Source organism: Borostomias antarcticus (genome assembly GCF_949987555.1).
Source record: "Borostomias antarcticus genome assembly, chromosome: 22".
NCBI lineage: Eukaryota > Metazoa > Chordata > Actinopteri > Stomiiformes > Stomiidae > Borostomias > Borostomias antarcticus.
The window spans coordinates 10481770-10508223 of NC_140255.1; the positions used below are offsets into that span (position 1 = coordinate 10481770).

The window sequence follows — 26454 nt, forward strand, 5'->3', positions numbered from 1 at the left end:
CTGGCCTGGGTTTGGCCTGGGTCTGGTCTGGGTGGGTCTGTGGTACATGCAGTGTGGGTGCCAGGAGAGAGAACAGTGGTGTGAGATAAACTACATTGACAGATTGACTGAAATTTCAGTCTATTTGGGTTAGGTTCATCCGTTGTGGCCTGTCTGTTCCTGCATGGTGTTAGCTGTTGGGTCTGTTTCCATGTCATAGTGTAGATATATCAAGCAATATGGCCGTGAGTCAGTCAAACAGAGATCTAAACCAGAGTAGAGCTATATTGCTGGCTGGCGTGATGGGCGACACCTATGGCAAAATGCTATGCCACACATACAGTATGGCATGATGGGATATGTAGTATCTATTGTATTGTATTCACACTGAACAAGTCCCCTCTCACCCCCTATTAGTCTGCAACTCCTGCCCGTCAGCTGTCTCGTCCTCTGCCCTGTCAATCTCAATCCCATCCCTCCCTTTTTATGTCTGCTTGTGTTGAAAAGAGTTGGCCTGCCCAGCATCACTGTGTCTGTCTGTGTGTGTGGGAACATGTCGGGCCAGCATTAAGGTGTGTGTCTGAAACAGGTCTGTGTGTTCTTTCTTTGAGGCCAATGGAAACTGATGACTGCATGTTGCCTTATCCAGGAATCTGATATTCTCACACACACGCACACACACACACACACACACACACACACACCCTAGCACACATACATTAGCACACACACACATGCATTCACAACACACATACAAACGCGCACACACACACACACACACACACACACACACACATCCACAAATAACATACCTACCCAAACCTCACACACATACAAACATGGATACACACATCGTACAGCACACAATCACCCACCATGTTTAAGTTGGCATCAAAGCAGACACGCTGATTTTATAAACAGTAGCTGTGAAATAAAGATGGTTTTGTTGAAATCCCCTCCTTTGTGTCAAGTCATCATTTCCTCAACTGGATCAAAGGGACTAACCCTCTTCTAAACTGATATACGGTAATAATAGGATAGGAGAGAATGAGTGCATTTGATCAGATTTTGAACCTACAGTACATACAGTATGTAGTTGACATGACTGACCTCAAGACAACAGGGTAAATTTGTGTACCAGGATTACAGAACTCACTGTTCCAGATCTCTTGCTCCTCCGTGATTGACTATGTACTGTTGTTGAATACATGAATACACTGCAGTCAAACAAGATGAGATCAGGGAGGTCCGTCTCTTCTCTGCAGGCCCCACCATTTTGGATTTTTTCATTGGAACTGAATCATACAGCTATCTCCGCCTCCCAGGGCCTTCTGTGTCCTTGGCTGCAGGGCCTCCCCATAGACAGAGTACTAGGCATAAATATTTAGTGACAGCCTAATACATCCATGGTGACAGCAGAATTTGATTTGACGCAATAGACCGAAGCTCTTCTGTGCAGGTGTAATAGCCTTTCTGTACAGTGGGGGGCGTAGTTCTAAGTGGCTGAGTGATCGACCGAGAAGAATGGCTGCCGCAGATGATAAGGTTACTAGCCAAGAAGTGGATATAGTAGCTGACTTGCTCAGCAAACCATTTCTCTGAGAACCTTTCAAGCAAAAAAAAGAAATTACTGATCGAGAAATACCAAGACCTAAGCTGGAAGGGCTAACACAGCCAGTCAAGGGATTTGTGAGGCACTTTCAAGATGCTAACTATGACAGATTACTAGGATTATTAGGAGCCTAAATGAAAGCTATGGGGCACAGTTTGATCTGACCAGGCTCAGAACGGAGCTGAGGGTGATGTGCAGCATGTCAGATTTCCAGGAAAAGTCGATATGATCTACTAAACTTTCTCCAAGCCAAAGGACTGGGTGACAGCATGTCACAACTTTACTCATTTACGTGTTGGTTGCTACTATTCCCGTGTCCACCGCCTCCGTAGAGCGTTCATTCTCTGCTCTTAACAAATCAAAACTACAGCCGAAATACAACTGGACAAACGAGACTCTCTGCCCTGGCGTCCATCTCAACAGAGAAGGAGCTACAGACTGCATGAGGGGTCATTGAGAAAGGAACGACGTATGGACTTTGTGTATAAGTGAAATGGTGAGACCTGCTTTAGTAATATATCTGGGAGTAATAAATCTGTCAAAGGCCCTGTGCTAGACCCCACGGTATGCTGTCTACTGACGATACAATAAAGGTGTGTTATATCTAAATTCTTGTTCCTCCCTCCTCTGAAGGTACAAGGCTACTCCCTCCCTTGGCATGCTGGGGTGGGGCAGAGCAGGAAGGGCTGGACCAGGGTCAGAAGGGAGAGCACTGCCTGTAGGATTCCAGACATTTTGTCTGAGCGTTGTAGAACTCAATTCATTCCGTGGCCTCTGATCGAGAGAGAGAAGAGCCGGTTCTACAATGAGCTGAACACAGATCCTGCACCAGCTTCTCAAAACACAGACGAGTCTGTTGCCAAGGGTGGAGTAAACTTAGCCACGGCCAGGCCGGGCACAAGCACATAGACACCCCACAGGGATTTTCAAACACTCAAACACTCAAACACACACACACACACACACACACACACACACACACACACACACACACACACACACACACACACACACACACACAAGGTGTTGCCCAAGACAAATACGTACCATGTGTTGATTGTCAACACTCCTGCCTGATGTACCTGAACCTCCTACATCACAGCTGGTATTTCTCATTCGTTTATATGGTGTAGTCATATGCACATCCAGTTTGTTAGGTGCTGGGTTGACAGGTAATCATGAAAAAGTAGAATAGAACCCGCACACTGAGAGCGAGGCAATCGTGAGTGCAAAAAAGTGTTGTTTATTCCAACAACGTTTCGACCCTCAGGTCTTTGTCAAGTATTATACAACGGTTAGTTCTGGTTCTTGATTCTGATTGGCTGGAAGCCGTGTTAAAATACTTTGTAACACACACCTGGGACCGCATATCATTCCATTTTCAGTATTAATGCGCCTCCCATTTGATCCAATGCATTGTAGTTGTTGTTGTTGCTTGGCAACCCTTTTGTTAGGGGAACTATTTTGCGCGGCGGAATTGAGGGAATGATGCTTCGTTTTGAATAAATGTTAATATTTTACATTGCTGTGTGTTTATTTTCTCGAGGCCGTGTGTTATAGTGATTTTATAACAGCACAACACACGGCCTCTCGTGGTTTATTGTTTAATTTGCACTCACGATTGCCTAGGGTTCTATTTCTCATCCGTTTCCCATCAGCTCTCTCTGCTCCACGTTTGCAAATTCACCGTTTTAATGATTGTGTGTGTGTGTGTGTGTGTGTGTGTGTGTGTGTGTGTGTGTGTGTGTGTGTGTGTGTGTGTGTGTTTATAAGTCTAAACATTATGGTAGGAACATACTGCAGTTTCAATTTGGATTTTTCAATTGATTTATGAAATTATTCATTCTCTTCCTCTCAAAACTGACAATTGATGGGACCTTTCAACAAAAGACTGCAAACCAGTTTTTTGTTGACACTACAAAAATAGCTTTGCACACCCATGTGTGTATGAGAAAGTGAGACCAGTTTTACATCAAATGTTTGTATCTGTGAGTGTGTGTGTGTGTGTGCATGAGAGAAAGAAATAGAGGGTGTGCCTTTAGCCTGTGCCTCATTTTGACAGGGAACATTTGTGAGTGGTGAGGGCCTTGCCTCCACCAACCCCATATAACACCCCCTACACACACTCTCTCACACACACTCTTCCACACTCCAGCGAGCAACTGACAGAGAACCAGCCTCAGCACACACAGCAGAGATGGACTTTGTGAAAGAAGCCATGGTGGATCAGGTCTTTGACAAAGTTGGTAAGAGACTATTATTCTCACCTTATACAAAACAGCAACACGCATAATCACATGAAGACCACATCAACAGAAAATAGAACATCTCTTCATAAACTTCATAAAATATTTTTTTCAAACCATATTTTACTGTATTATTATTATTATTATTATTATTATGATGATGATTAAGCATGCAGTATTTGTTCTAGTAAGAGATATGTGGGATGTTGCCATATACCAACGTCTATTCCATGGTACTAAAGCCAGGCAGTGTAATAACACAATGCTGTATTCTTGCGGAAGGCGGTGCTACCAAGAGCTAAATGAGTAGTTTGATATCTAGCATTATAAGCCCTGTTATAGGGTTATATCTAATCATATTCAACAGTCCATATACAAATGTTGATGAATGTGTACTCTTGAGATATTAGTGTTCATTGCTCATGTCACAGCTATTTACACAATGGATCTCTATGGGAATATACTGTACATAGGTAGCCTCGTGAGACCATCCTGATCCTGACAGCTCACTTTGATATGCGGAGTGAAACAGAATGTGAGCTCGCTAGATCAGAATGGTCTCACCAGACTAATATATATGGCCATAGTGATCTATTAGCTGTGACTTACTGTAGCATGCGACGAGTTAGTGACTTATATCTCAAGAGTTCAGTCTGTCAACATTTTTATATGGAGTATTGTATACAATTATAAATAACCTTATAACAGGACTTACAATGTTTAAATGCTAAACTATTCCTTTAAAAAGAGTGTTGTTGTTATTGATCTCCTGTCTGTCTGTACTCAGTTGATGTGGCGAAGGAGAAAGTTGGAGAGCTGTTTGGAGGAGGGGCTAAGCAGGAGAAGGAGCAAGGTAAATCAACAACCTGAACGATTAGCCACACATCAGGCCTGGAGTCTCAGTACGTGAGGTCTGACTGGTCTATTCAATTTAGCTGCAGACTGATATGGCACGACGTTCAATCATTGGCTACAAACAAACTGATAAAGTGTGCGTCAATGTTCTGTATTCTACCTCATGATGTTGTAGTACAACGCAGTAGGGTGCTCGCCTCATGATCTCTAGTAGCTGAACCCGTTCTGCGTCCTCTCCCAGGGATTGGGGACATGGTGACTGATGCAGTGAGGAAGGCTGCAGCAGGTGCAGTGATGGACGATGCAGCGGACAAGGCCTTGTCTTTCGGACAGAAGCTCTTCCAATGATCCTCATGTGGACTATACAACCTTATTCCACTACTGCTGTGGACCCCCTAAACCTTCTCTTTCCTTGACAAGGACCTTCAAATCTCAATACCCTGTCTCTGCTCCTAGAAATCCACTAGACCTCAGCCCTTCCTCATCCTCCAAATGACTGTTTGGATTGATGTTATTCAAGGTTCACTGCTTAACCTTCTGTTGCATGATGATATACAAACATTGATATACAAACACAACAAACTGTAAAATACTGTAAAATATACTATATTCATTTACAACTTATGTTTATCTCAAACTCTTCAAAAAAAAAAAAAAAAAAGCATCAGTACATGTTTTTGTTGTTTTATTGGTTTTCAACAAAAAAAGATTCAATACAAATTTCCCAAAGCAATTTCCATGTGATGACTTACTGTATTGGACGGTTATTGGAGAGGGAGACAATGTCCAGGTGACCATCTACTCTTTTCTCTAACTCAGCAGGGCCAGTTTGGGAGGGGTGAGGTGGGCGGGGTGAGAGGTTAGAGCGGGGCTAGGTGCAAGGAGTCTGGGACAGGACACAGCAGGCGACAGTGTACAGCATTACTTAGAACCACAGTAGTACCGGGTCGGTGACCTTCAGGACACAAGTAACCTAGAATTTCCCCAGTCTAACCTTAGTGGGAACACCCTGGTGACCGTGACCCCATTAACCCCTAACCCTAGTACTGTATGTGTGACTGAGGAACAATAAATCTCTTCTATATAAAGTTACATCTATTTCCCTTTAAAATATAGTTAAAGTTAAAGTGGGCGAGTCTCTTTAGTACAGAACTCTGTCTGAGATAAGGCATGTGCTCTGGGCTAAGACCATGACAATGCAGGGGGCGGGGCTTTAATCTCTCTCAGCACAGTCTCCTGATCCTTATTTACCTTTTTGAACAACATGAAGAATGAAAGTAAACCAGAACGATCTTCATGCAAAGTCGCAGACATACTGTAATAGTGAATGATTATGGGGGCAGAGAGACAACAGAGCACAGGACAAATACCACGTTAGCCAAAGCACAACTCAGCCCCAATGTGTGTTGTATATGTTACGTATGTGTGGCATATTCTCTACTGTAAACGTTGATACGTCTTGGGGATGTAGAAGCTGAGGAACAAGTAGTGCCAAAGGGCAGGGGGTATGGAAGGATGGGTGTCTTGAAGCTTCTGGGCTGTGATTGGCCGTTTATGTGAAGGTGAGCCCAGCCTCGTTGTAGACCTTGAAGACCTTCTCGATGGCGTTCACGTACGCTGCAGTCCGTAGGTCCAGACCCAGGTTGTACTTGGCAGCTGTGCGCATGATTTGCTGTGGGGGAGGCAGAGAAAACACAACACACACGCGTTACACCTCTGATAAACCAGGACGAACACAGCTACAGTAAGTCTCTTTCAGTCTCATCTGTGTGTAAAATATACATTGAGATCATTCTCAAACACACACACACACACACACTTAGACAAGTATTGCCTAGGGCACGGGCTGGGACTTTATCATTCTGTTTTCATCTGCTTCAGCCTCACCTCTTCAATCACACAGGTAGAATCAGAATAATTATTTTGGCCATGTACTGTAGGTTTTCACTAACCTGGAAGCCAGACCTCCTCGCAAGAGAAAAAAATGTCTGGTCTGAATGAACTGCCCACTGACATCAGGACAGCAGAGTTGCTGCCCATCTTTCGCCACAGGCTTAAAACTTAACTCTTCAAGAAGCACTACCAGGATCCTCCCTCTTAAAGCACCTATTGTTTTTTTAGTTTGCTATTCTTCACTTTGCCTTCAGCCCTAGATTATGCTCTTAGTCACTTGTTTAGAAAGGAGATGCCCTTGTGAGTTCTGTTGAGTAGTAGTACACTGACTTCCTACGTTAAATGCAATTATTGTAAGTCTCTTTGAATAAAAGCATCAGCTAGATGACTGTAATGTAATATAATGTAATGTTATACATAACATCTGTTTGGCGAGCTGGCGCTGTGCCTCTTCCTGCATTTGGAGTGACATAGGGTATGTCAGTCACACACAAACAAAGGTGCCCACTTACCCTGGCAGATCTCTCCATGGTGTAAGCCAGCCCAGAGTGCACAATGTCCTTCTCAGAGGCCCCCTAGAGAGAGAAAGGAACAGGGAGGAGAGGAGGTTCATATCAAGCAATCATAGACACAGCACTTTCACGAGTGCAAGTGTATACTAGTGTGACCATCAATTCTTTGCGCATCCTTTTAGTCAAATGTGTGTGTGTGTGTGTGTGTGTGTGTGTGTGTGTGTGTGTGTGATACTCACAGCAACTCTGGCCTGGAAGTCGGCAGTGGGCACAACAGGGATGGGTCCTCCCTGTTTCCCAAACTTCCTCTCCAGACTCTCCTGCACAGACACTGAGAGAGAGAGAGAGAGAGAGAGAGAAAGAGAGAGAGGGGAGGGGGGGTGCTCAGGTGTCACTTGCAGCTCTAAAAATGACCTCACCTAATACTGCTCCCAACACTCCCTTTACACTGTTCAACCATCTCTCATTCTAGAACAGTGAGGTGGGGCTCTTTAATAGAAGATAATAATAGGGACAGACAGGTACACTGTGATGGAGGGGGCGGCTGTAGCTCAGTTGGTAGAGCGGGTCGTTCAGTGATCGAAGAGTCAGTGGTTCGAATCCCAGCTTGAGCAAGACAACTAACCCCAAATATCTCCCAATGAGCAGGTTAGCACCTTGCATGGCAGCTGCCGTGAATGTGTGTGAATGGGTGAATGAGAGGCCATTGTAAAGCGCTTTGAGTGCCGCTTAGGTGGAAAAAGCGCTATATAAGTTTACCATTTACCATTTACACTGGTCTAACTGAACAAGACTGAACACCAGGAGTCATAGTTGAGGCTCATATGAAGACATAGCGGAGAGGTTAAGGTCAGAGTTCAGGGATCAGGGACGTACTCAGTAGGTGGTAGTTGGAGTCTCTCTCGTATTTGAAGGTCAGTCTTCCATAGCTGACATGGTTGAGGTTCTTGAGCCACTCAAAGTAGGACACAGTCACACCACCTGCGTTCAGGTACATGTCCTGGGGAGGGAGGGGCAAGCACTCGGTCAAAGATCTGGTTTCCTCACATGACCGTGACTGAACATGAATTTGAGGTCCTTGATGGTGTGTGTGTGTGTGTGTGTGTGTGTGTGTGTGTGTGTGTGTGTGTGTGTGTCTCCTTACAGGGATGACCATGACGTTGTTCTCCAGGAAGATCTTGTCAGCGTCAGGGGTGGTGGGGCCGTTGGCTCCCTCTGCAATGATCTGGAGCATAAGACACACACAGCTCAGATGAGGCTCTTTCAGGTTCAGCGGCAGTATAGATACAGAGCAAGCGATTGTAGGTATTGTAGTCTAATGAGTTAAGCCAAGCGTAGTGTAAGAAGTAGAGTACCTTGGCCTTGATCCTGTGGGCGTTGTTGCGTGTGAGCTGCTTCTCACTGGCGGCAGGGATCAGGATGTGGCAGTCAGCTTCCAGAATGTTCCCCTCATACGGCTTAGCTCCAGGGAAGCCCACAATGGTGCCGTGTTGCTTTACACACACGCAAACACACACACAGTCAGTCATGGAAGGAAAGGGAGAGAAGCAGGGAGGAGAGTTGGAGAGAGGGAGGAGACAGGAGGGGGAAATTCAGAGAGAGAGAGAGAGAGAGAGAGAGAGAGAGAGAAAGAGAGTCAGAGGGGGAGAGAGAGAGAGAGAGAGAGAGAGTCAGAGGGGGAGAGAGAGTCAGAGGGGGAGAGAGAGAGTCAGAGAGAGAGAGAGAGAGAGAGAGAGAGTCAGAGGGGGAGAGAGAGAGTTAGAGAGAGAGAGAGAGAGTCAGAGGGGGAAAAGAGAGTCAGAGAGAGAGAGAGTCAGAGGGGGAGAGAGAGAGTCAGAGAGAGAGAGAGAGAGTCAGAGGGGGAGAGAGAGAGTCAGAGAGAGAGAGAGAGTCAGAGGGGGAGAGAGAGAGTCAGAGAGAGAGAGTCAGAGGGGGAGAGAGAGAGAGAGAGAGAGAGAGAGAGAAAGAGAGAGAGAGAGAAAGAGAGAGAGAGAGACAGAGAGACAGAGAGACAGAGACAGAGAGAGAGAGAGAGAGAGAGAGAGAGAGAGAGAGAGAGAGAGAGGGGGAGAGATGGGGGTTTGATCATATTTGCCGTCTTACCAGTTTGTAGTCCTCCAGCTGTTTGGGGTCGATGCCCTCGGGGTTGTAGATGCTGCCGTCCACCTCCCCAATGCCCACACACTTGGCCCCGTACCTGTGCAGGTACCTCATGGAGTGCAGACCCACATTACCAAAGCCCTGAGAGACACACAAGATCACAGACTCAGTCATCACTATCACTGTCATTATCACACACACGCACACGCGCGCACGCACGCACGCACGCGCACACACACACACACGGTGACCATGATCAGAGTGGCAGAGTATATCACCAGTCGATGGCTGGACTGACTGCCTGCTATATCTCCATCTCAACAACACTACTCTAGCTCCCCCATGTGGCGAAGCTTTTACTGCCAAGGTTTCCCATCACTGACATTCATTCCTTATCCACTGAGGTGCATGTTTAGCAGTCTTATGTCCTAGGTCTTGTAGGGCAGCTAACAACCAAATTGTACATTTGAGATGACTTTGCCCAACTCAAATAATTTGACTGTGAGTTGTGAAATGATTCAGGGAGATTTTAAAATGCTACTACTAGGAAACAGAGCAGCTGTATATGTTTAGTAACAGTTAAACAGCCAGGGGAACAGAAGTGGTCTATAAATACACTATCAGAGCTCCTCCCCTCCATCACATCGCTGTCCTGAACCTCCACTTTATCTAAGCACACCGCAAATCTCCAAGAAACATCTAATCACAGAAACATAACACACACACACACACACACACACACACACACGCTATCCCTGCATCTTCCCCTTCATGGGTCAGCCTCAGTCTGAAGCTTTGAACAGAGATGGGCTGATGAGACAGATGGAGCAGACACACAGAAACGGTCACGGGCAGAGAGTTAAGGCAACAGAGGGGGTAGGATGAGGCGTGTGTGTGCGTCAAACATAGATGGGAGAGTGATACACACACACACACAAAATACAAGTGTAGAGTCTGATAATTATAGAAGCCTTCCAAGAGAGAGGCCAATGGACAGCCCTGTGCGTGTGTGTGTGTCTATATAGGGAACAGAGAGTCCTGAAGGGAACTCCACTTTGACCTTTAACTCTTTCACTCACACATTACTCTGTCTCTGTCTGTCTGGGACTGACTACAATCCCACGTGAGCACACACACACACAAAGGAAAAGGTCCGTGTAATACACAGCAGACTCAGTGTACAGACACAATGTACTAGACAGAGGAGAACCCACCTTTGCCCCCCCACCCCCCTCCCAGCAGATCTGCCCTAGGCCAGTTCTGGTGCCAGCCCCTGGACCAGACTGAACCAGAATGGTGTGGTGTGGAGGAGCTGTGAGTGTCAGTGCCCTGCTTGATGTAACCCGGAGGGAGGAGGCGGGGTCACTGACACCCAGGGGGAGGAGGCGGGGCTACTGACACTTCGATGATGAAGCCGTCATCTGCTGATGAGCATCGGAGCTTTGCAGAATGAGTGAGAATCAGGCTTGGGGTTTTAAACACTGAGCTAACTGCATAGCTGTAATAGTCTACCAGTTATCTAGTTTGTGGTAGTGGTAGTTCTTAGTATACTAGTTCTGATACCCGTTGGAGCACTCAGTAATTGGCCATTTAGTCCATTATATGCTCAGAAACGGGTATCGGTACCGGGCGCCAAACAGAATGGAGAAATGTATTCTGCTCCTGAGCCTAAATCTGAACTGAATGGTGGTCAATGGGTGGGTATTCTCTGTGCTTAGAACACTAATCGACTGCAAACTGCTCAAGAACACATTGCTAAATTCTGTAGGCTGAGAGGAATCCAAAGTTGCACACCTTTTGACATTTGGTCGATTTTATTGACCGCTAGATTGACCAGAAGACATTTTCATTGAAACTTTTCTGATAGCTAACGTTGTTAGCATACGTTAGTGGAGTAGAACATGGCAAAAATTAGCATCGCGGCTAAGTGTGAATGATAGCTTGGTTTGTAGCTACAGTACAATTGTACAGGGTGGACAACAGAACGTATACATTTTAAGTGACTGGAGTAGAACATTGTGGACAGAGTGGCCCTCATTTATCAAAGGAGTGCAGATCTGAGCGCAGATCCGATCGCAGAAATGATGGTACTACAGCTTCTACGTGTGATCTATCAAACATTCATATGCCGCCAATCTCATCGTAATTCTGAGACTTGACGTGAGATTTGGTCGCAGTCTCCCCTCACGTCCTGAACTTGGCGTGGAAATGACCAGACGCCCAGTTTTCTGAGGGCCATTGTGTTTGGCAAGTCCCATCTGAACAATATCTTGATTTGGCTAATGTTAGCAAGCAAGCTGGCTAGCTACTATTGTACTTTGTAGTTCAGCGTTTGTATGTGGGTGGGGTTGTATTCTGAGCTGTATTTCTATTGGCTGACTTGACTTGGGTGCAGTAGATATATATGCCCCGTCAGCACATTGAAAAGGAGGAGAGCGTGGAAGGAGGAGCATGTGTGTGTATGTGTGTGTGTGTGTGTGTGTGTGTGTGCGTGTACTTGGATGATGAAGGTCTTGTCCTGGAAGCCAGGGGTCAGTCCCAGCATGCTCATGTAGGACGCCTCGTTGATGAAGTTCTCGATGCCATGGAACACTCCGCGCCCGGTGGCAGAGATACGCCCATGGATGCCACCCTGGCTGATGGGCTTCCCTGTCACACACGCGTGTGCGTTGATGTCCTACACACACACACACACACACACACACACACACACACACACACACACACACACACGTTAGATTAGATTAGGCCTCTTGAAGTTCACAGTGTGTAAGTCAGGACAAAAAGCTCTTCACAGCTGCAGTATGAAAGGTCACAGCAGGACAGGCCTGTTGGACTACTGTTCCCACAATGCCAGTGTGGTGACGCAGCTAGATTAGCCAGTCGAATGTGGCAGACAATCCAGACCATGCCAACTGTACATGGCATCTAATCTATCTGCTAGAGTAGGGGGATAGGTGACAGAGAGGGAGAGAGAGTTTGAGTTTATTTCATTCATGCTCACAGTTAACTACTGAATAAAAGCAGAATTTACATCCATAAAAAAATAGAAATACTAGCTACATTATACTGTACATACAAAATAAAAAGTTATACATACTGTACACACATACATTTGTATTCATACATGTTTACACATACATTAAAACATTTTAAAAGCTATAAAGCTATAAAACAACAATAAAAATAAAAAGCCCCTGTAGGCAGGGTTCAGTCCTGTGTTGTACAGTCTGACTGTAGGCAGGGTTCAGTCCTGTGTTGTACAGTCTGACTGCTGCACTGGATGTGTGTGAGATGTTTCTGCTCCATAACAGTCTGTTTGTATTTCCTGCTCGTCAATGGGAGCAGATCATGGAGTGGGATTAGTGTGCGTGTCATTTCTTTGACCAACTGTATGAGGGAGAGGATCAAGGGAAGAGAGTAGTAGTATAGTAGTAGTAATAATAATAGTAGTAGTAATAGTAGGAATGTACTTTATTGATGCCCAGGGGGGGAGGTTGCACAGAAAGGGAGTGAGCAGGAGGCAGTGACCACACATGCCCTCCCCTCATTCAACTCAAATCAACATAGATGGAGCAGGGATGATGCCCCCTGCTGGCTAACCCTGTCCTGAAGCAGCAAGGAGCGTGGACTGGCCACAGGGTAAATATTGACCTAGATATGGGATTATAAGAGACTGCTTCAAATAGGAACCTGATTAACCGATGGCGTTCAGACACAAACGTCTCTGTGTAACGAATGTCCTTAGAAACGCAGCACAATAACTAGGATCAGATCTTCAAAATAAACATTTACTTTTGCCGTGAGTGTGTGTGTGTGTGTGTGTGTGTGTGTGTGTGTGTGTGTGTGTGTGTGTGTGACTCACGGTGTGTGCGATGGTGTTGGCGTACGTGTCAGCAATCCAGGACATCTCTCTCTCTCCTGTGCTCATGTCTGGAGCTGGGACATCAATGCCTGGCCCTGGAGGGGTGAGGAGAGAAGGGAGAGAGAGGTGTGAGGAGGGGGGGGGGGGGGGGTTCATGATACTCCCCTGGCTGTGAAATGTGAGCATGTGACCCTACATGACATGCCAGCAACACACACACAGTTGACCGGTAGATAAATGTGTGATCGGATGTGAAAATGTGGGAGGTGTGTAATCCTCGCTAAGGTGCCGCAGAGTGCCTGTGTGCCGGGTCAGCCTCCATGGACTCAGAGAGAGAAGACCCAACTACTACTCCAGGGGCTCTGTCTGCCCACATCAGTATAATACTCCCATACGCACGCACGCACGCACGCACACACACACACACACACACACACACACACAAATCAATAGTGCACTGAAGTGTGTTTGTTGGTACTCTCTTCCGCCAAGGGAATGAATATTCATCTGATCTACGACCTGCATCACAATACAGGCATACTGTATGCTCTGTTGTAAACCACAGCAAAACTATCACTGGGGTCTCTCTCGCGCACGCACGCGCACGCACACGCGCACACACACACACACACACACGCACACACACACGAGAAAACTCTGTCCCACTCCCTGCTGTGTTTTGGTTGAACACACCACAGTCATTAGCAGCCATACTAGGGCAGAGCATACTGCAGGGGCCTACAGGCTACATGGGGGTTGTTAGGCTCAGTAAACACGCGTACGCACCGATGAAGCCCTTCTTGGCCAGCTCAATGGTGAACCGCCTGGTGATCTTCTCCAGCTCATTATCCTGCAGAAGACAGACAGAGAATGAGAAAGAGACAGAAAAGCACTTTGATCAAATGTGATACTACTGTGCAGTAACTACGTAGCTTGTATATCCTCCATTTTATTTATAGGAGCTCCGCTCGGGTAGTGCGCCTGACTTTCGTTGTGCAATGACAATAAATAATTATATTCTATCCTATATGATGACAGATTAAATGTGAAAAGACAGGTGGAGGAGAGAGAGGACTCCGTTTATGTTTTTTCCAAACGCATACATAGGCTTACATGTATCCACACCATAATGGAACTTGTGCTCTCAAACGGACCAACACAAAGCTACTCTATATCGACCAACACAAAACTACTCTACAGTAATCTGCCAACACTGAATAGGAAGAGGTCCGTCCCTTCTGTCCTCTCAAAGCAGGAGAGAGCAGAACAAAAGAGAGGGGGCCTGAAAGAAGAGGACTCTAAACCAGTGTGCTTTCCCCTGCAGCGACACACAAATCATTTACTGTGTGTGTGTGTGTGTGTGTGTGTGTGTGTGTGTGTGTGTGTGTATGCGTCTGCACGTCTTCCAAATAGATCATTGATGTGACAGAAAGCTAGATATGTGTCCTGTGCCCAAGAGCTTTACTATCCACCAAAATCCAAGCTGTGTGTGTGTGTGTGTGTGTGGGTTTGTGTATATGCCCTGAGATGCAGAACCCAGGAGTCATGTGGAATCACGCGGAATCCATCTCTCTCTATTTGCATTTGTGTGTGTATGCGTGTGTGTGGTGTGCGCGCGTGTGTATGTATGTGTATGCATGTGTATGCGTGTGCGCGCGCGCGTTTGGGCGTGTGTATGCGTGTGTGTGTGTGTTTGTGTGTGTGCGTACGCAGATGATGGGGTGTGACTTACAGAGTAATTTTTGGTGTTGATCTTTACTCCGGCTTTGGCCCCCCCAAATGGCACATCTGGAGATGGAAAACAGCTTTAAGACCAGGGGCTTACACTCACACACGCACGCACACGCACGCACACGCATGCATGCACACAATGCACGAAACATAAACAAACATCACTGGAAAATGCACTCTCATTCCGATCAGAGCGCTGTGTTTACATGAGCCCTGACTGTTTACATGAGTAAATCAGACAGGAAGCAGAGTGGGCGAGGAGGATGGAGACAGAGGGTTAGGGTTAGGGACGCCGGGAGAAAGACTGCGACAAAACCCCGAGACATGAACAGGAGAGTCAGGGCACCAGAGGACAGGAGAGCTAGGCCGGACAGGACGGAAGGTCTCTGCTACTCACCGACCACAGCACACTTGTAAGTCATCAAAGAGGCCAGAGCTTTCACCTCATCCACAGACACGTCTGGACTGTAGCGGATACCTGGGGACACACACAGGAGAGACACACACACAACGTTAACTGTGCTCTAGCTTAATGGCTCTTCACTTTTCTCTTGCGTTGCCATCAGCAAAACACCAAAACACACAGCATCACATCATCGCCCAACCCAAACCAGCTTAAAGGGAGCAGGTATAGCTACGGTGAGAAAAAAAGATTCGATACTGGGATGTGAATCAGATTATTTGAGGTGGGTCAACACAGTTCTGGTCATCACAGTGATGAGGGTGTGCAGCTGCCGTACAGGCATTCTTCTTTTCAGGCCTGGTGTGCTGTGTACTACCCTCTTCTTCCCCATGGTAACATCTGAGGGCCAGCCCACCCCACCAGTAACGGATACCAGGTGGGAGGGGGAGGGGGGGGGGGGGGGAGAGAGAGAGAGAGAGAGAGACCAAGGGCTCCCAGCACAGAGGAAAGACTGCAGCTTCTACGTAGAGGAAAGAGAGTGTGTGTGTGTGTGTGTGTGTGTGTGTGCAGACGATGGAGGTATTATTAGTGAAGGGAGAGACTAGGCCATGTCCACCATTGGCTGCCATTCTGAAACTGCATTGGCCGCTGCCTGAAGCCATAAAACCTGAGCGTGGAACCTAAGGGCAGTTATCGGGCAGACTTTGGGGAGGGATTTATACGATACGATAATACTTTATTCATCCCGTTGGGGAAATTCAGTGTTGTAGCGTGTCACATAACAATAGACAAAACTAAACCACAACAAGAGAGTACAAAACAATAAAACATTAAAAACATTAAAAGGCAACAAAAAAATAAATAAATGAAGTCTCCGACGTACTTCAGGCGAGGCACGGATGTCAACGCCGGGCTAATCGGCAGAGGCTAATCAGTCACACCCCGTATGACGCAACCCACCAGCTGACTGTCAGCTGTCGTAGCATTGGTTCAGCTCGCTAGAGCGCATGTATTTAAGCTGTCAAAACACGTCATTGTTCGCTCTTGCCATTACTGCTGATCGCTCGTATCTGCGCGTCGCTGCTTCCGCGTTCTCTGCTCTGCATCCGCTCTGCCATTACTGCTGATCGCTTGTATCTGCGCGCTCGCCCCACTTCCTCCCCTGCTCCGCCTGTGTTCTGTCGATGTCGTCTCTGTTGTCGTCGTTGCTCTCTGTTCCGGGGGTATTGCTGCATTCTTCTGGTATTCCACTATGCGTCGGCTAGTGGAAGCCGGGGAATTACACTAGCTTAGTCTCTGTGGCGCTCCGTGGTGATCGTGGGCCAAAACATCTCCGAAGGGCCATCCAGCGGTCCCTCCGGTCACCAGGGAGGCAGAGACACTAGGCTGTATCTCCTTCGGACTCCACGAAGCGCTGGCCCGTGGAGGCCAGGGACTATAATGTACAGCAGTCCCCCTGTGGCGCTCTTTGACGGTCTTAGTGGGCTGAGTTACCTCCGAGCGTCTTCCTGATCGCGGCCCACTCTGATCATCATAGAGGCAGGGGGCTAGATGCCGTTCCCTCTTCCGGCCCGGCACTCTGGGCCAAGCAGCCTAGAGGGGGGGAACATCTAGATTGCCGCTTTCCACGTGTGGAAGGCAGGGGGCCCCCCGAACAGATCACACCGCCAAAATTAATATGCGTAAAAAATTAATATGCTGTATATATTATTGCATGCTAATAAATGGGTAAATTTTGACTAAAGTGATCTCGACTGAATAATAATATTTTTTAAAGAATTCACTGGTTGACTGTGTTGATGTACGGTTTAATCTGTACGCAGAGTGGCAGATTACTGCAATGCTGATATTCCCCATACTGGGCATCAAAAAATGAATTGCCGGAGCCATACTCGTATTACGCATGATTTCTTTGGAGTCAAGAACCTCTATGCAACTCATCACTGTGAATCCAGTTTCAAACGTCTGTACAACATTCAATATGAATGAGTCTGGTTCATCAGCCGGGAATAGAAGCTCCTTGGCTGAAATAATCCCACAATGCATTGCACCTACTAAGCCTCAATAGTTTTCCTGTCTGTAGGGTTTCGGTGAGACACTGCAGGTGCTCCAGCAGCAGCTGAGCCAGACAGATAAACAACACCAGCAGCAGCTGCTTGGTCCCTCTGGAACACGCTGCCACATTATCCTATCAGCTATCCTCTCCCGGGTGTGACATCATCTCTCACACACCAGCAAGTCACAACACTTTATCCACTTTCAATCACAGGTGCATCAGATGAGACATTCAAAGATGGCTGCCCATTCATTCCAATGAAAGCTGCTCACCCAGCAAATACGCCGAAAACGTTTCTAGGCTTGTTGCCAAACTAGCCAACGTTAGCTAGCACAAACAGCTGAGGCTCTATCAATCAGTACAAAACAATGGGTAGTAGGCCTTCATTTGTTCAGTATTTAAACAAGATCTATCAGATTGGACCAGATGCTACGACCTTGTGTTTGTGGTTCTGTAACCCCTCCTCAAATGCTCACTCACTCAACATCCACTGATACATATTCGGTAACTTTACGAAATGATGCATTTCAAGGGATATATCCCCATGAGATAAATGTGTAGCGTAATCACATTGTATGTGAGCCATCTCCAAAGTCTTCTTGGCCATGGCGTCATGTGACTTGGCCACTACACCAAAATCACCTCACAACCCTAAGCTGTCCCTGGGGGCTTGTGGAAAGTTCATTATTCTCCGTAATTTAATTCAAAAAGAGAAACTTTCATATATTATATTCATTACACACAAAGTGAAATATTTCAAGGCTGATTGCCTCCATGCCTCGCTCCACATTGATGCAGTAATTTGTGCAAAAGTAGCCCTGACCAAGTATTGAGTGTATAAATGAACATACTGAACATACTGTACAATCATAAATCAAAAAAGGCTTGAAATATTTAACTTTGTGTAATGGATCTAGAATACATGAAAGTTTCACTTTTTGAATGCAGCCTAAATTACAGAAAATAATGAACTTTCCACCATATTCTAATTTTCTGAGGTGCACCTGTACATGGTTCACACATACTAGGAATGTGACTAGGGGCATACGCTGTTGTAGACAACAGGACAGGGAGCAGGGCAGTGCAAAGACATGACAGTGCAAAACAGTACAACAAAAACAGTGCAAATACAAAATATCCCCCAAAAAAAAGTGCAACAAAAATGCAGTGCAATGTACAAGTTATGATATAGTGTTAAAAATACAAATAAGGGGGAGGCTTATGTACACTCACCACACCCTAACACACTGCACTCTGTATGACACCGCTCACCCCCCACACTACACTCTGCACACACACTGTACACTCACCACACCCCATTCTGTAAAGTACATACAATTCCATTGTATGTACTATACAGAATGGGGTGTGGTGAGTGTACAGTGTAGTGTGGGGGGTGAGTGGTGTCATACAGAGTGCAGTGTGTTAGGGTTAGGCCATTAAGTATGGAACAAGCAGTTGTGTGCAAGTGGTGCAGGGGATATACAACTGAATGGAAGTTGCAATATGGCGTCTTATCAAATCAAATCAAACTTTATTTGTATAGCACATTTCATACAGAGGCAACACAATGCGCTTTACAGAGAGCAATGCTGGGGTGGGCACAGGTTGGCTCAGGAGAGCTTTGGTGGAGCTCACTTAGTCTTCTACATTAACGGCTGCCCACTGAACAATAGTTGATCTGTCTTGTGATTCTCCTCTGAGCTACAGAGAATCACGGACTGACTGAAAAAAACTGGGCGTATCTGGCTCATTGAACCATTCTTCCCATCCCCCACCACCGCAGCAAGAACACTTGTTAAAGAAATTCCTCTGAAATGGGAATCAGCTCTCTGGGATACACGCAGGCAAACACAAGCCACAAACACTGTATCTGTTGATCAAACTCAGTTTATTCCCCAAGAACAGCCAGCCAGATGGCAGACATGAAACCTAGGACTGGTTCGGACACACACACTTTCTCACACACACACTTTTTCACAAACACACACACACCCACAATCACTATCAGACCAATGCAATTATAAGTTGCTCCCATCCTCCATTCCATACTGAAAGGGACAGGCAATATTTCAAGCATAATGTTCTGTAGTCTGAGCCACAGCCTCGCTTCTGCTTTGGTAAAAATTGCAGATTAAGCAGAATACACAAATAAATCTATCGGACTCAAGACGCACATGCAGGCAGTGACGCAGTTCCAGATCAGGAGGAGATGTGTGTAGAGGGTCGGTGGTTGTCAGTGGACAGAAGTGTGTCAGCTATATCTCTGCAGCTGGTGCATTAGGCAGCGATGGCAGCCTTGGTCTATTAGCACCGCCAACAACCCACCAGTACACAGCCTTGCCCTTTGTCATCTGCCCTGCATGCGTCAGGTCCAGGGGGCTGTGAACACAATTAATGATTAAGCCCAATGAAAAACTGCCCTTTGCCCCTGGCCCTATAGCCCTTATCCTCTAGCTGGCTCTGAGAGGGGTATTATTAAACTGGGCAGTTGGTTGACCAAAGCTCACGCAACAGTGGTCACCACAGCATCCTGAACTTCACATCTGGTGCCAGACCAAGTGTGAGCAAGGATCTGAAAGGGGAGATGAGGGATGAGCTGCAGCTGAGGGGATTTCAAGGATTTGATCACATCATCGGTGTTCTCTGCAAGTGCCTTGCCATCTGCTCGTGGCTGGATGTTTAACCATTGACACTTGTCAGTAGGCGAGGTTTGCCAAGCCACAGTTCTCCTTCCCAGTTGTTCAATTCCTTTTACACCACTAAGAGGGAAGTAAGAAGGACGTGTTGCCGTACTACAACCAGGGACTGGCTATGTCCACCTCACAGTGTTCAATTAAGTCTTTAAACAGTCAGTCTGTGTCTACTAGTGGAAAAGAATACCCCGTGTTCGCCCTTTTCTCTCTGCCCCTCCCCCCACCTGTCACTGAACTGACGAATAAGAACGCCTGGGCTCATTACCACCCTCTCTCCCGCCCCTCCTCTCCCATTCACCCTGCTCCACCGAACGTCATATCCTCTTCCTCATACACCCTCTTACTCACCAACAATTCACAGAATGTTGCACACCACTAGTCCATAAATCCCTACCTTTAGCCTTGACCCCTGCACCACATGGTGCTCCTTTCAACTTAGCCTGCCTCCATCAGACCGCCTATAGACACAGCTGTTTCACTTCCTGTGATCCCCACTCCCATAGCCATGCTAGAATAATACACATACTGGTTGGGTGCGAAAAGCATGAATGATCTGCTTTTGAATGCATGCATCACATGTGACCGAGCTGTGTGTGTGTGTGTGTGTATGGTGTTATTCCTTGATGAAATACATCATCTGTTTTTAACAGCACACGTACAGAACTGACCTGACGGTTTACAGCTGACCTGACGTGATGCCTGAATATACATTGATTACAAACACACTAGCTAGCTACACACCAAAGCACTGCTGGCTGTGACATCTGTGACAAGGATGTAAGGGGTTGTACTATATAACTATCCATTCATACCATAAAGCTTCACACCACTCTGTCATGTAGCAAAAGCTTGTACTCCTAAACTACTGGCTAAGCCTTTAGTCCCAATTTAGGATATGGTGACTAGCCTACTTAACGTTAGATGCAGCAAGTACACTGTAACTTGCAATGTTATACATCATCTAGCTAACTGAGACCACCACTGTATACATTCTGTAGCAGTGCAGTTTGTCAACTAGCTAACGTTAAGGTAGCTACAGATGTCTGTGGTAAGGTCACTAGAGGCTGCGTTTACACTGCATTGTCCACCTGGTCCTGACAGTCCAAGAAGACTAGCTCATGACAGTCAAGAGAAAACTAGCTCATGACAGTCCAAGAGAAAACTAGCTCATGACAGTCCAGGAGAAAACTGGAAATCCAGAGACATGTCTGTCTTTAAAAATGGTTTTAGAAGAAACCTGTATGCTTGTGGAAGGCTAGCTAGCTAGTGCTAGCTAGCTTGCATGCACATTATGTCACCGTCAGTCAAGCTAGCGAGCTAACGCTAGCTCACTGACACTAGCTGTCAACCTACACAAGTTTGACCGGTGTAGCCAACTTTAGTGACCTGCGCAGCTTGCAGTCTGAATCTTACCCCCTTTGCAGGGCGTCCTGTGCTGGCTGTGCTGTGCTCGGTATCCCTCTATCACCTCCCACTCTCCGTTATCCCTCTTGATGGGGAAACACACACTGAGGACGTGGTTGCAGGGCTTGATAATGCGCAGGATGCCCCGCACACGGTGGCGCTTCTGATCGGGCGTCTCCCGGGTCTTCAGATCCTCCACGAGCTTGTCCTCCACAATGGCGGCACCGCGGTCGAAGAAGCCCTCCACCATCCGGAAGAAATTGGGGTCGTCCGGCTTGTCAGCGGCGTCGGCATAGTGGCGAACCCGCATGAGAGATGCCGAGGCGGGGAGAGCGGAGTCCACGCACCCCGAGGCCAGAGCACCGCCCGCTCCGCGAGAGAGCAGCTCCCCCAAATACCGGTACATGACTCAGGGAATCGTGTAAAGGAAAATACTAAAAAGAAATTAGACAGGGGGTATCAACAGTTAGGTAGGGGATAGAATAAACGACACAGCAGTTGCTCACTATTCCCCGATCTCCGACTGAGTGAAGAATTACATAATTTTTCCGTTTCCTTTAAACGGCAGCTTGATCCAACGGGTGATCGAGCGCACGAGGAGGAGGAGGGCCATCCGAGGGTGCGCGTGCGTAGGGGGCTGGGCACAATGCGCGCTCCCAACTTCGCACCTCTGTCAAACTAAGAGTGCGGCGCCAAGAGTGCTTGTCCTTTTGTGTAGGTTACTGTACGTCTAAGAGCAAGGACCACAATGGAAATAAGTCTGTGACTTTATTGTGTAGCCTCTCCCTTGATGATTTGTTATAGACTTGCATGTAGGCTACAGGGCAGACTGCATTTAAGTTTCAGATTCAGTTATTCAGTTAATCAACTGAACTGTCAAATAAAAATAGGCTAGGTCAAGGTCAAGGTCAAGGTCAACTTTATTTATAAAGCACGTTTAAAATCAACGGAAGTTGCACCAAAGTGCTGTACAATATATAAAATAAACTAAAACAAAAAACAGAATAAAGTGCACATAATCACAGAATAATAAAAGGACAGGACACAAAACAGGACAAGGGATGTAGGCTATCAGGCCTCAAAAGCCAGTGAAAACAAGTGCGTTTTAAGATGAGACTTAAAGAGCCCTAGGTTCTGTGCGTGTCTAATGTGTGGAGGGAGGCTGTTCCAGAGCTTTGGGCCAGCCACCGCAAAAGCTCGGTCACCCTTGGTCTTAAGTCTCCATCTAGGGACTGTTAAAAGAGTCTCGGAGGAGGACCTCAGGGTTCTAGATGTCGCACGAACTTGAATCAGTTCAGCCAGATAATGGGGGGCCAAACCATGTAGAGCCTTAAAAATAAACATTACGATTTTAAAATCAATCCTGAGTCTATGCCCCACTAGCCTACTACTACTAGCATACTACTAGGCTACTTAAAGCAAAGTGAGCTCTGATTGGAAATGACAGACGAGGATTGTAGTTTAGGGATTTAACTTTAGCCTGTTGCAAACATTGCACCATTGCGAGGCTGTTGCAAACATTGCATCATTCTACAACTAGAATGGACGCTCAGGGAGCACATACTGTACCGCCCATGAAATGAATAGCCCGTCAGAATGTACAGTGACATTAGGGTCACTGTAGCCTACATTCTTAAGTGAACTCAAGGCTCTCTCCCCGCAACCCCCAGTCCAAACCCCGTGTTTTGGGGAGCTGGCTTTGCTCAAAGTTTTGTTTCTGTTTGTTTGATATTGCTGTATTCGTTACGTTGAGAGCTTCATGCCAGTCAAAGGCAGCTGTTTGTTGTCCACTTCTCTGATGGATTTCTTTAGATTTTTCAGCCTCGGTCAGATTTTCTTGGATTCACACTGAATTCTGAGTTAACCATACAGTATATAGAGCCCAAGGGTGAGGATGAGTTCTGAGCTCTAGGATGGAGCTCACTGAACCAGGTGAGATTGATCATCATACATATAGGTTACCTGCACTTTGCCTTTCTGGCTTCCCTTCAAAGGGTAAGCCTCCTCTTTCTTTTCACTGAGGGAGGGAGGGAAAGAGAGAGAGAGAGGAGCCATGATGGTTTATATATTAATATACAGTATAATTTAATAGTTTAATATGGCTATTTATGATCAACCTTACTTGCTGAGTTTGTGAATGTGTAATTCTCATTTACTGCATGGTCTGATACAACCAATCGTAAAAAGACAGATAGGAAACTGTCAAATCAGGATGTGACAAAAGCAGCAACCCTGATATCTTTACTAACTTAGGGACCATGGTACACTTTCTACAGATCTGCAACCTATTTACTGACTGAATATGCAACTTGATGCTGTGTGTGTGTCCTTAAGTTTGTTAGTGTGCATGCGTGTGCACTTGTGGGAGAGTGTGTGTGCGTCTGTGCATTCGGCATATGTGTATGGTATACTTGTACACTTGTGCTAGCCTGTGTCTAAGCCAGGGAGGCTACAGTATATGGTGTGTGTGGGGTGGGACTGGTTTGGAGGTATGCCTTCAAATGGGGGTCTGCCGTGGTGGGGCAGGGAGAGGGGAAAGAGGGGCAGCTGTCACTAAGCTGGTAAACAGCTCTGAGGATGAACTTGCCCTGCCTGTGTACAGTGCACTGTGGGTAGTCCAGACCTGTGGCTTTCTCTATGATCTGGTCTGGTAGTCTACATTTGTCATCCACACCCACATCCTGTAAACCATATGATAACAACAGTTCTGATACTGGAACTGCATTAACTGATTTCACAGAAATTTCTCTAGGGCAATAAGGCACATTTCACACAATGAAGACCAGAGGGTTTTTTAGGAATTCATGAAGTGTGTATACACACTCAAACACACTATATTCTCTAGTCTAGTGTATGCATGCATGCTCATCTGGATTCTCTGTTCTTACTGTACGTTTTGAGGCCTGCGGTTGGCCCAGGAGTGTGTGCATCTGTGTGTGTGCACGTTTGTGTGCTGAGTTTATCTGAATCAAGGCCCTGAACTAAGCCTACACCTGTGGACTCTGCACAGGAGATAAGACTAGATCTGACCAGCTAGGGCCCTGGTACAAATTTACACACACACACACACACACACACACACACACACACACACACACACACACACACACACATACACCATCTCCTCCCTAGAGATACACACACCTCTGTTTGCTTCAGCTATGAATGTATCAATCAATCAATCAAAGCTTTATTTGTATAGCCCATTTCACACCCAGAGGTAACACAATGCGCTTTACAGAGAACAAGGGATGTGGGCATACGACCCACCCCTACATATTCCATTTCCATGTAAAGACCATCCTACGTAGTCTAGTCTGATGACAGTGGTGTGTTCAGTAGTAACTGGGGTTTCTAAAGGCTAATGCAATACTGCTTGGCCACTATCTCTGTCATACTAATGTAGTCACACCATAGCCTATCTGTTCATTGCCTCATCATACAGATAGGCTAAGGAGAAAAGGGAATATATCCTGTCTAGTTCCTGAAGATAGATAATTTATCTATTACCTCGGGTAGTTTCCCTCTTGTCTGGAAATCTGTTTTTATGTTGTCAGACCCCAGGAACTAGCTACCTTAACAGGCAAATACAAAGGTCTTGTCTTGTCTGGAAATCTGCTAGAGTGATCCCTTTACATAAGGGAGGTGATGGGGATCTTTTAGACAAGTATAGACCCATTTCCAAGTTACCAAGTCTTGAGACATTAGTCAATAACCAACTCAAACTTTTCTAAGTCTAAATAAAGGTTTAAATATTTATTTTTATTTTTAAAACAGTAAAGATAATGGGCCCTAGCATGCTGGTGCAGAGCAATTAGCAACCCCTTAAATCTAAATTAGAATAGAGATGAAAGTACCTAAGAACAGTATAAATATCTGTGAAACTGTCATGTTTTTGTATTGTTTACATAAGATTACCTAAAAATACTTTTATTTTATTTTTTAGGAGACCTATAAAATAATTCCATAGCAAGGTTCGGTGCACTTTGTTCTGATTTGACCCATTTTGCTCCAGCACCACTTGACCTCATGTGCGCTCACATTTTCTCAGGGCCCCACTACGCACAACATCAGGCCTGAACCCTCTGTGAACCCAGGCTCTCTGGCCTCTCTGGGCTTTGACACTCCTAGGGGACTTTGAACTGGATCGGTTACTTTGAAGTTTGAATGTGACTGTTGAATTGAATAACTTACATACAATGGTTATGATGCATAGGCAGCACTTATAATACAGGTGGTCAAATTGCAGGTTAATAAAATGGCTCTGTGAAAATATGAACCCAAATGTCCCCCATTTCCTGTACCCCTAGTCCCACCCCATCCTGTCTCTTTCCCTCTATCTCTCCGTGTATCTCTCGCAGGCTTTCTTTCTCTCTTGCTTCCCTTTCTGCTTTGGCATACAGTGATTTATCATGGTCATGTTTCAAAGGGTGAATGCTGGCTTGTCATTGGCTGACGTGCAGACACCACCCACTGACCGCAGGGTGGGGGGTGGGGTGGACGTTGTAAACAGGGCCTTGTACAGCGTGGTTCAACAGACATGCTTCTCTGCCACGCTGGTGAGAATCTGTCTGTACATGTGTTTCTTTCTCTGTTACTCAGTCCTCCTGCCTGGGAAAAATAAGAATCTCTCTCTCTCTCTCTCTCACACACACACACACACACACACACACACACACACACACAGAAACTGTCCTTATCTCTCTCTCACTCTCAATTGAGTTAGTTCATTCAATAATCATACCACAGTGGCGTTCTATCTCTTGTCGGAAAAGAGAGAAATAATCTAAAAACAAGGCTCTTGTAATTGACCAAAAGGCAAAAGAGCTGTGCGCACATCCAACCTTAGTAGGCCAGTTGCTGGATCTTAGAGTACATACGTGAGAAGAGAGGAAAGATCTGCACAGTGATATAAAGCTTTAATAAAGCTTTGATTGATTGATATCTCCCGGTTCACCTAGAGAGAAAGCTCCTCCAGCGTGAGACCTACTGGATATATAAACTCAAGACCATGTCATCTAAGGGCCTCAATGAGGAGTTTGACATTAAGCCCTTTTTGTGAACTGGTGTTTGGTGCGTTCATTCTCCAAACAGTGTAGCCT

General features: G+C 46.1%; 1 protein-coding gene across 1 annotated transcript; it reads right to left on the minus strand.

Moving 5' to 3' along the window:
- Positions 1–5360: 5360 nt before the first annotated feature.
- On the minus strand, positions 5361–21930 carry glud1b (glutamate dehydrogenase 1b). Its single transcript, XM_084456321.1, has 13 exons — positions 21362–21930; positions 15191–15271; positions 14795–14850; positions 13849–13912; positions 13063–13157; positions 11695–11874; positions 9201–9338; positions 8453–8590; positions 8242–8322; positions 7974–8097; positions 7337–7428; positions 7098–7160; positions 5361–6364 (listed from the first exon to the last, which is right to left on the minus strand). Exons 1-13 carry the CDS (start codon positions 21756–21758, stop codon positions 6245–6247), a joined length of 1629 nt encoding a protein of 542 aa, XP_084312447.1. The 5' UTR covers positions 21759–21930; the 3' UTR covers positions 5361–6244.
- Between the last annotated feature and the right edge of the window lie 4524 nt (positions 21931–26454).

Coding starts and splice junctions, on each gene's coding strand:
- glud1b (XM_084456321.1), bottom strand. CDS start 21,758: ATGTACCGGTATTTGGGGGAGCTGCTCTCTCGCGGAGCGGGCGGTGCT. Junction 8,591..9,200: donor AGCTGGAGGACTACAAACTG/GTAAGACGGCAA, acceptor GTGTGTGTAAAG/CAACACGGCACCATTGTGGG. Junction 7,429..7,973: donor CTCCAACTACCACCTACTGA/GTACGTCCCTGA, acceptor TCTCTCTCTCAG/TGTCTGTGCAGGAGAGTCTG.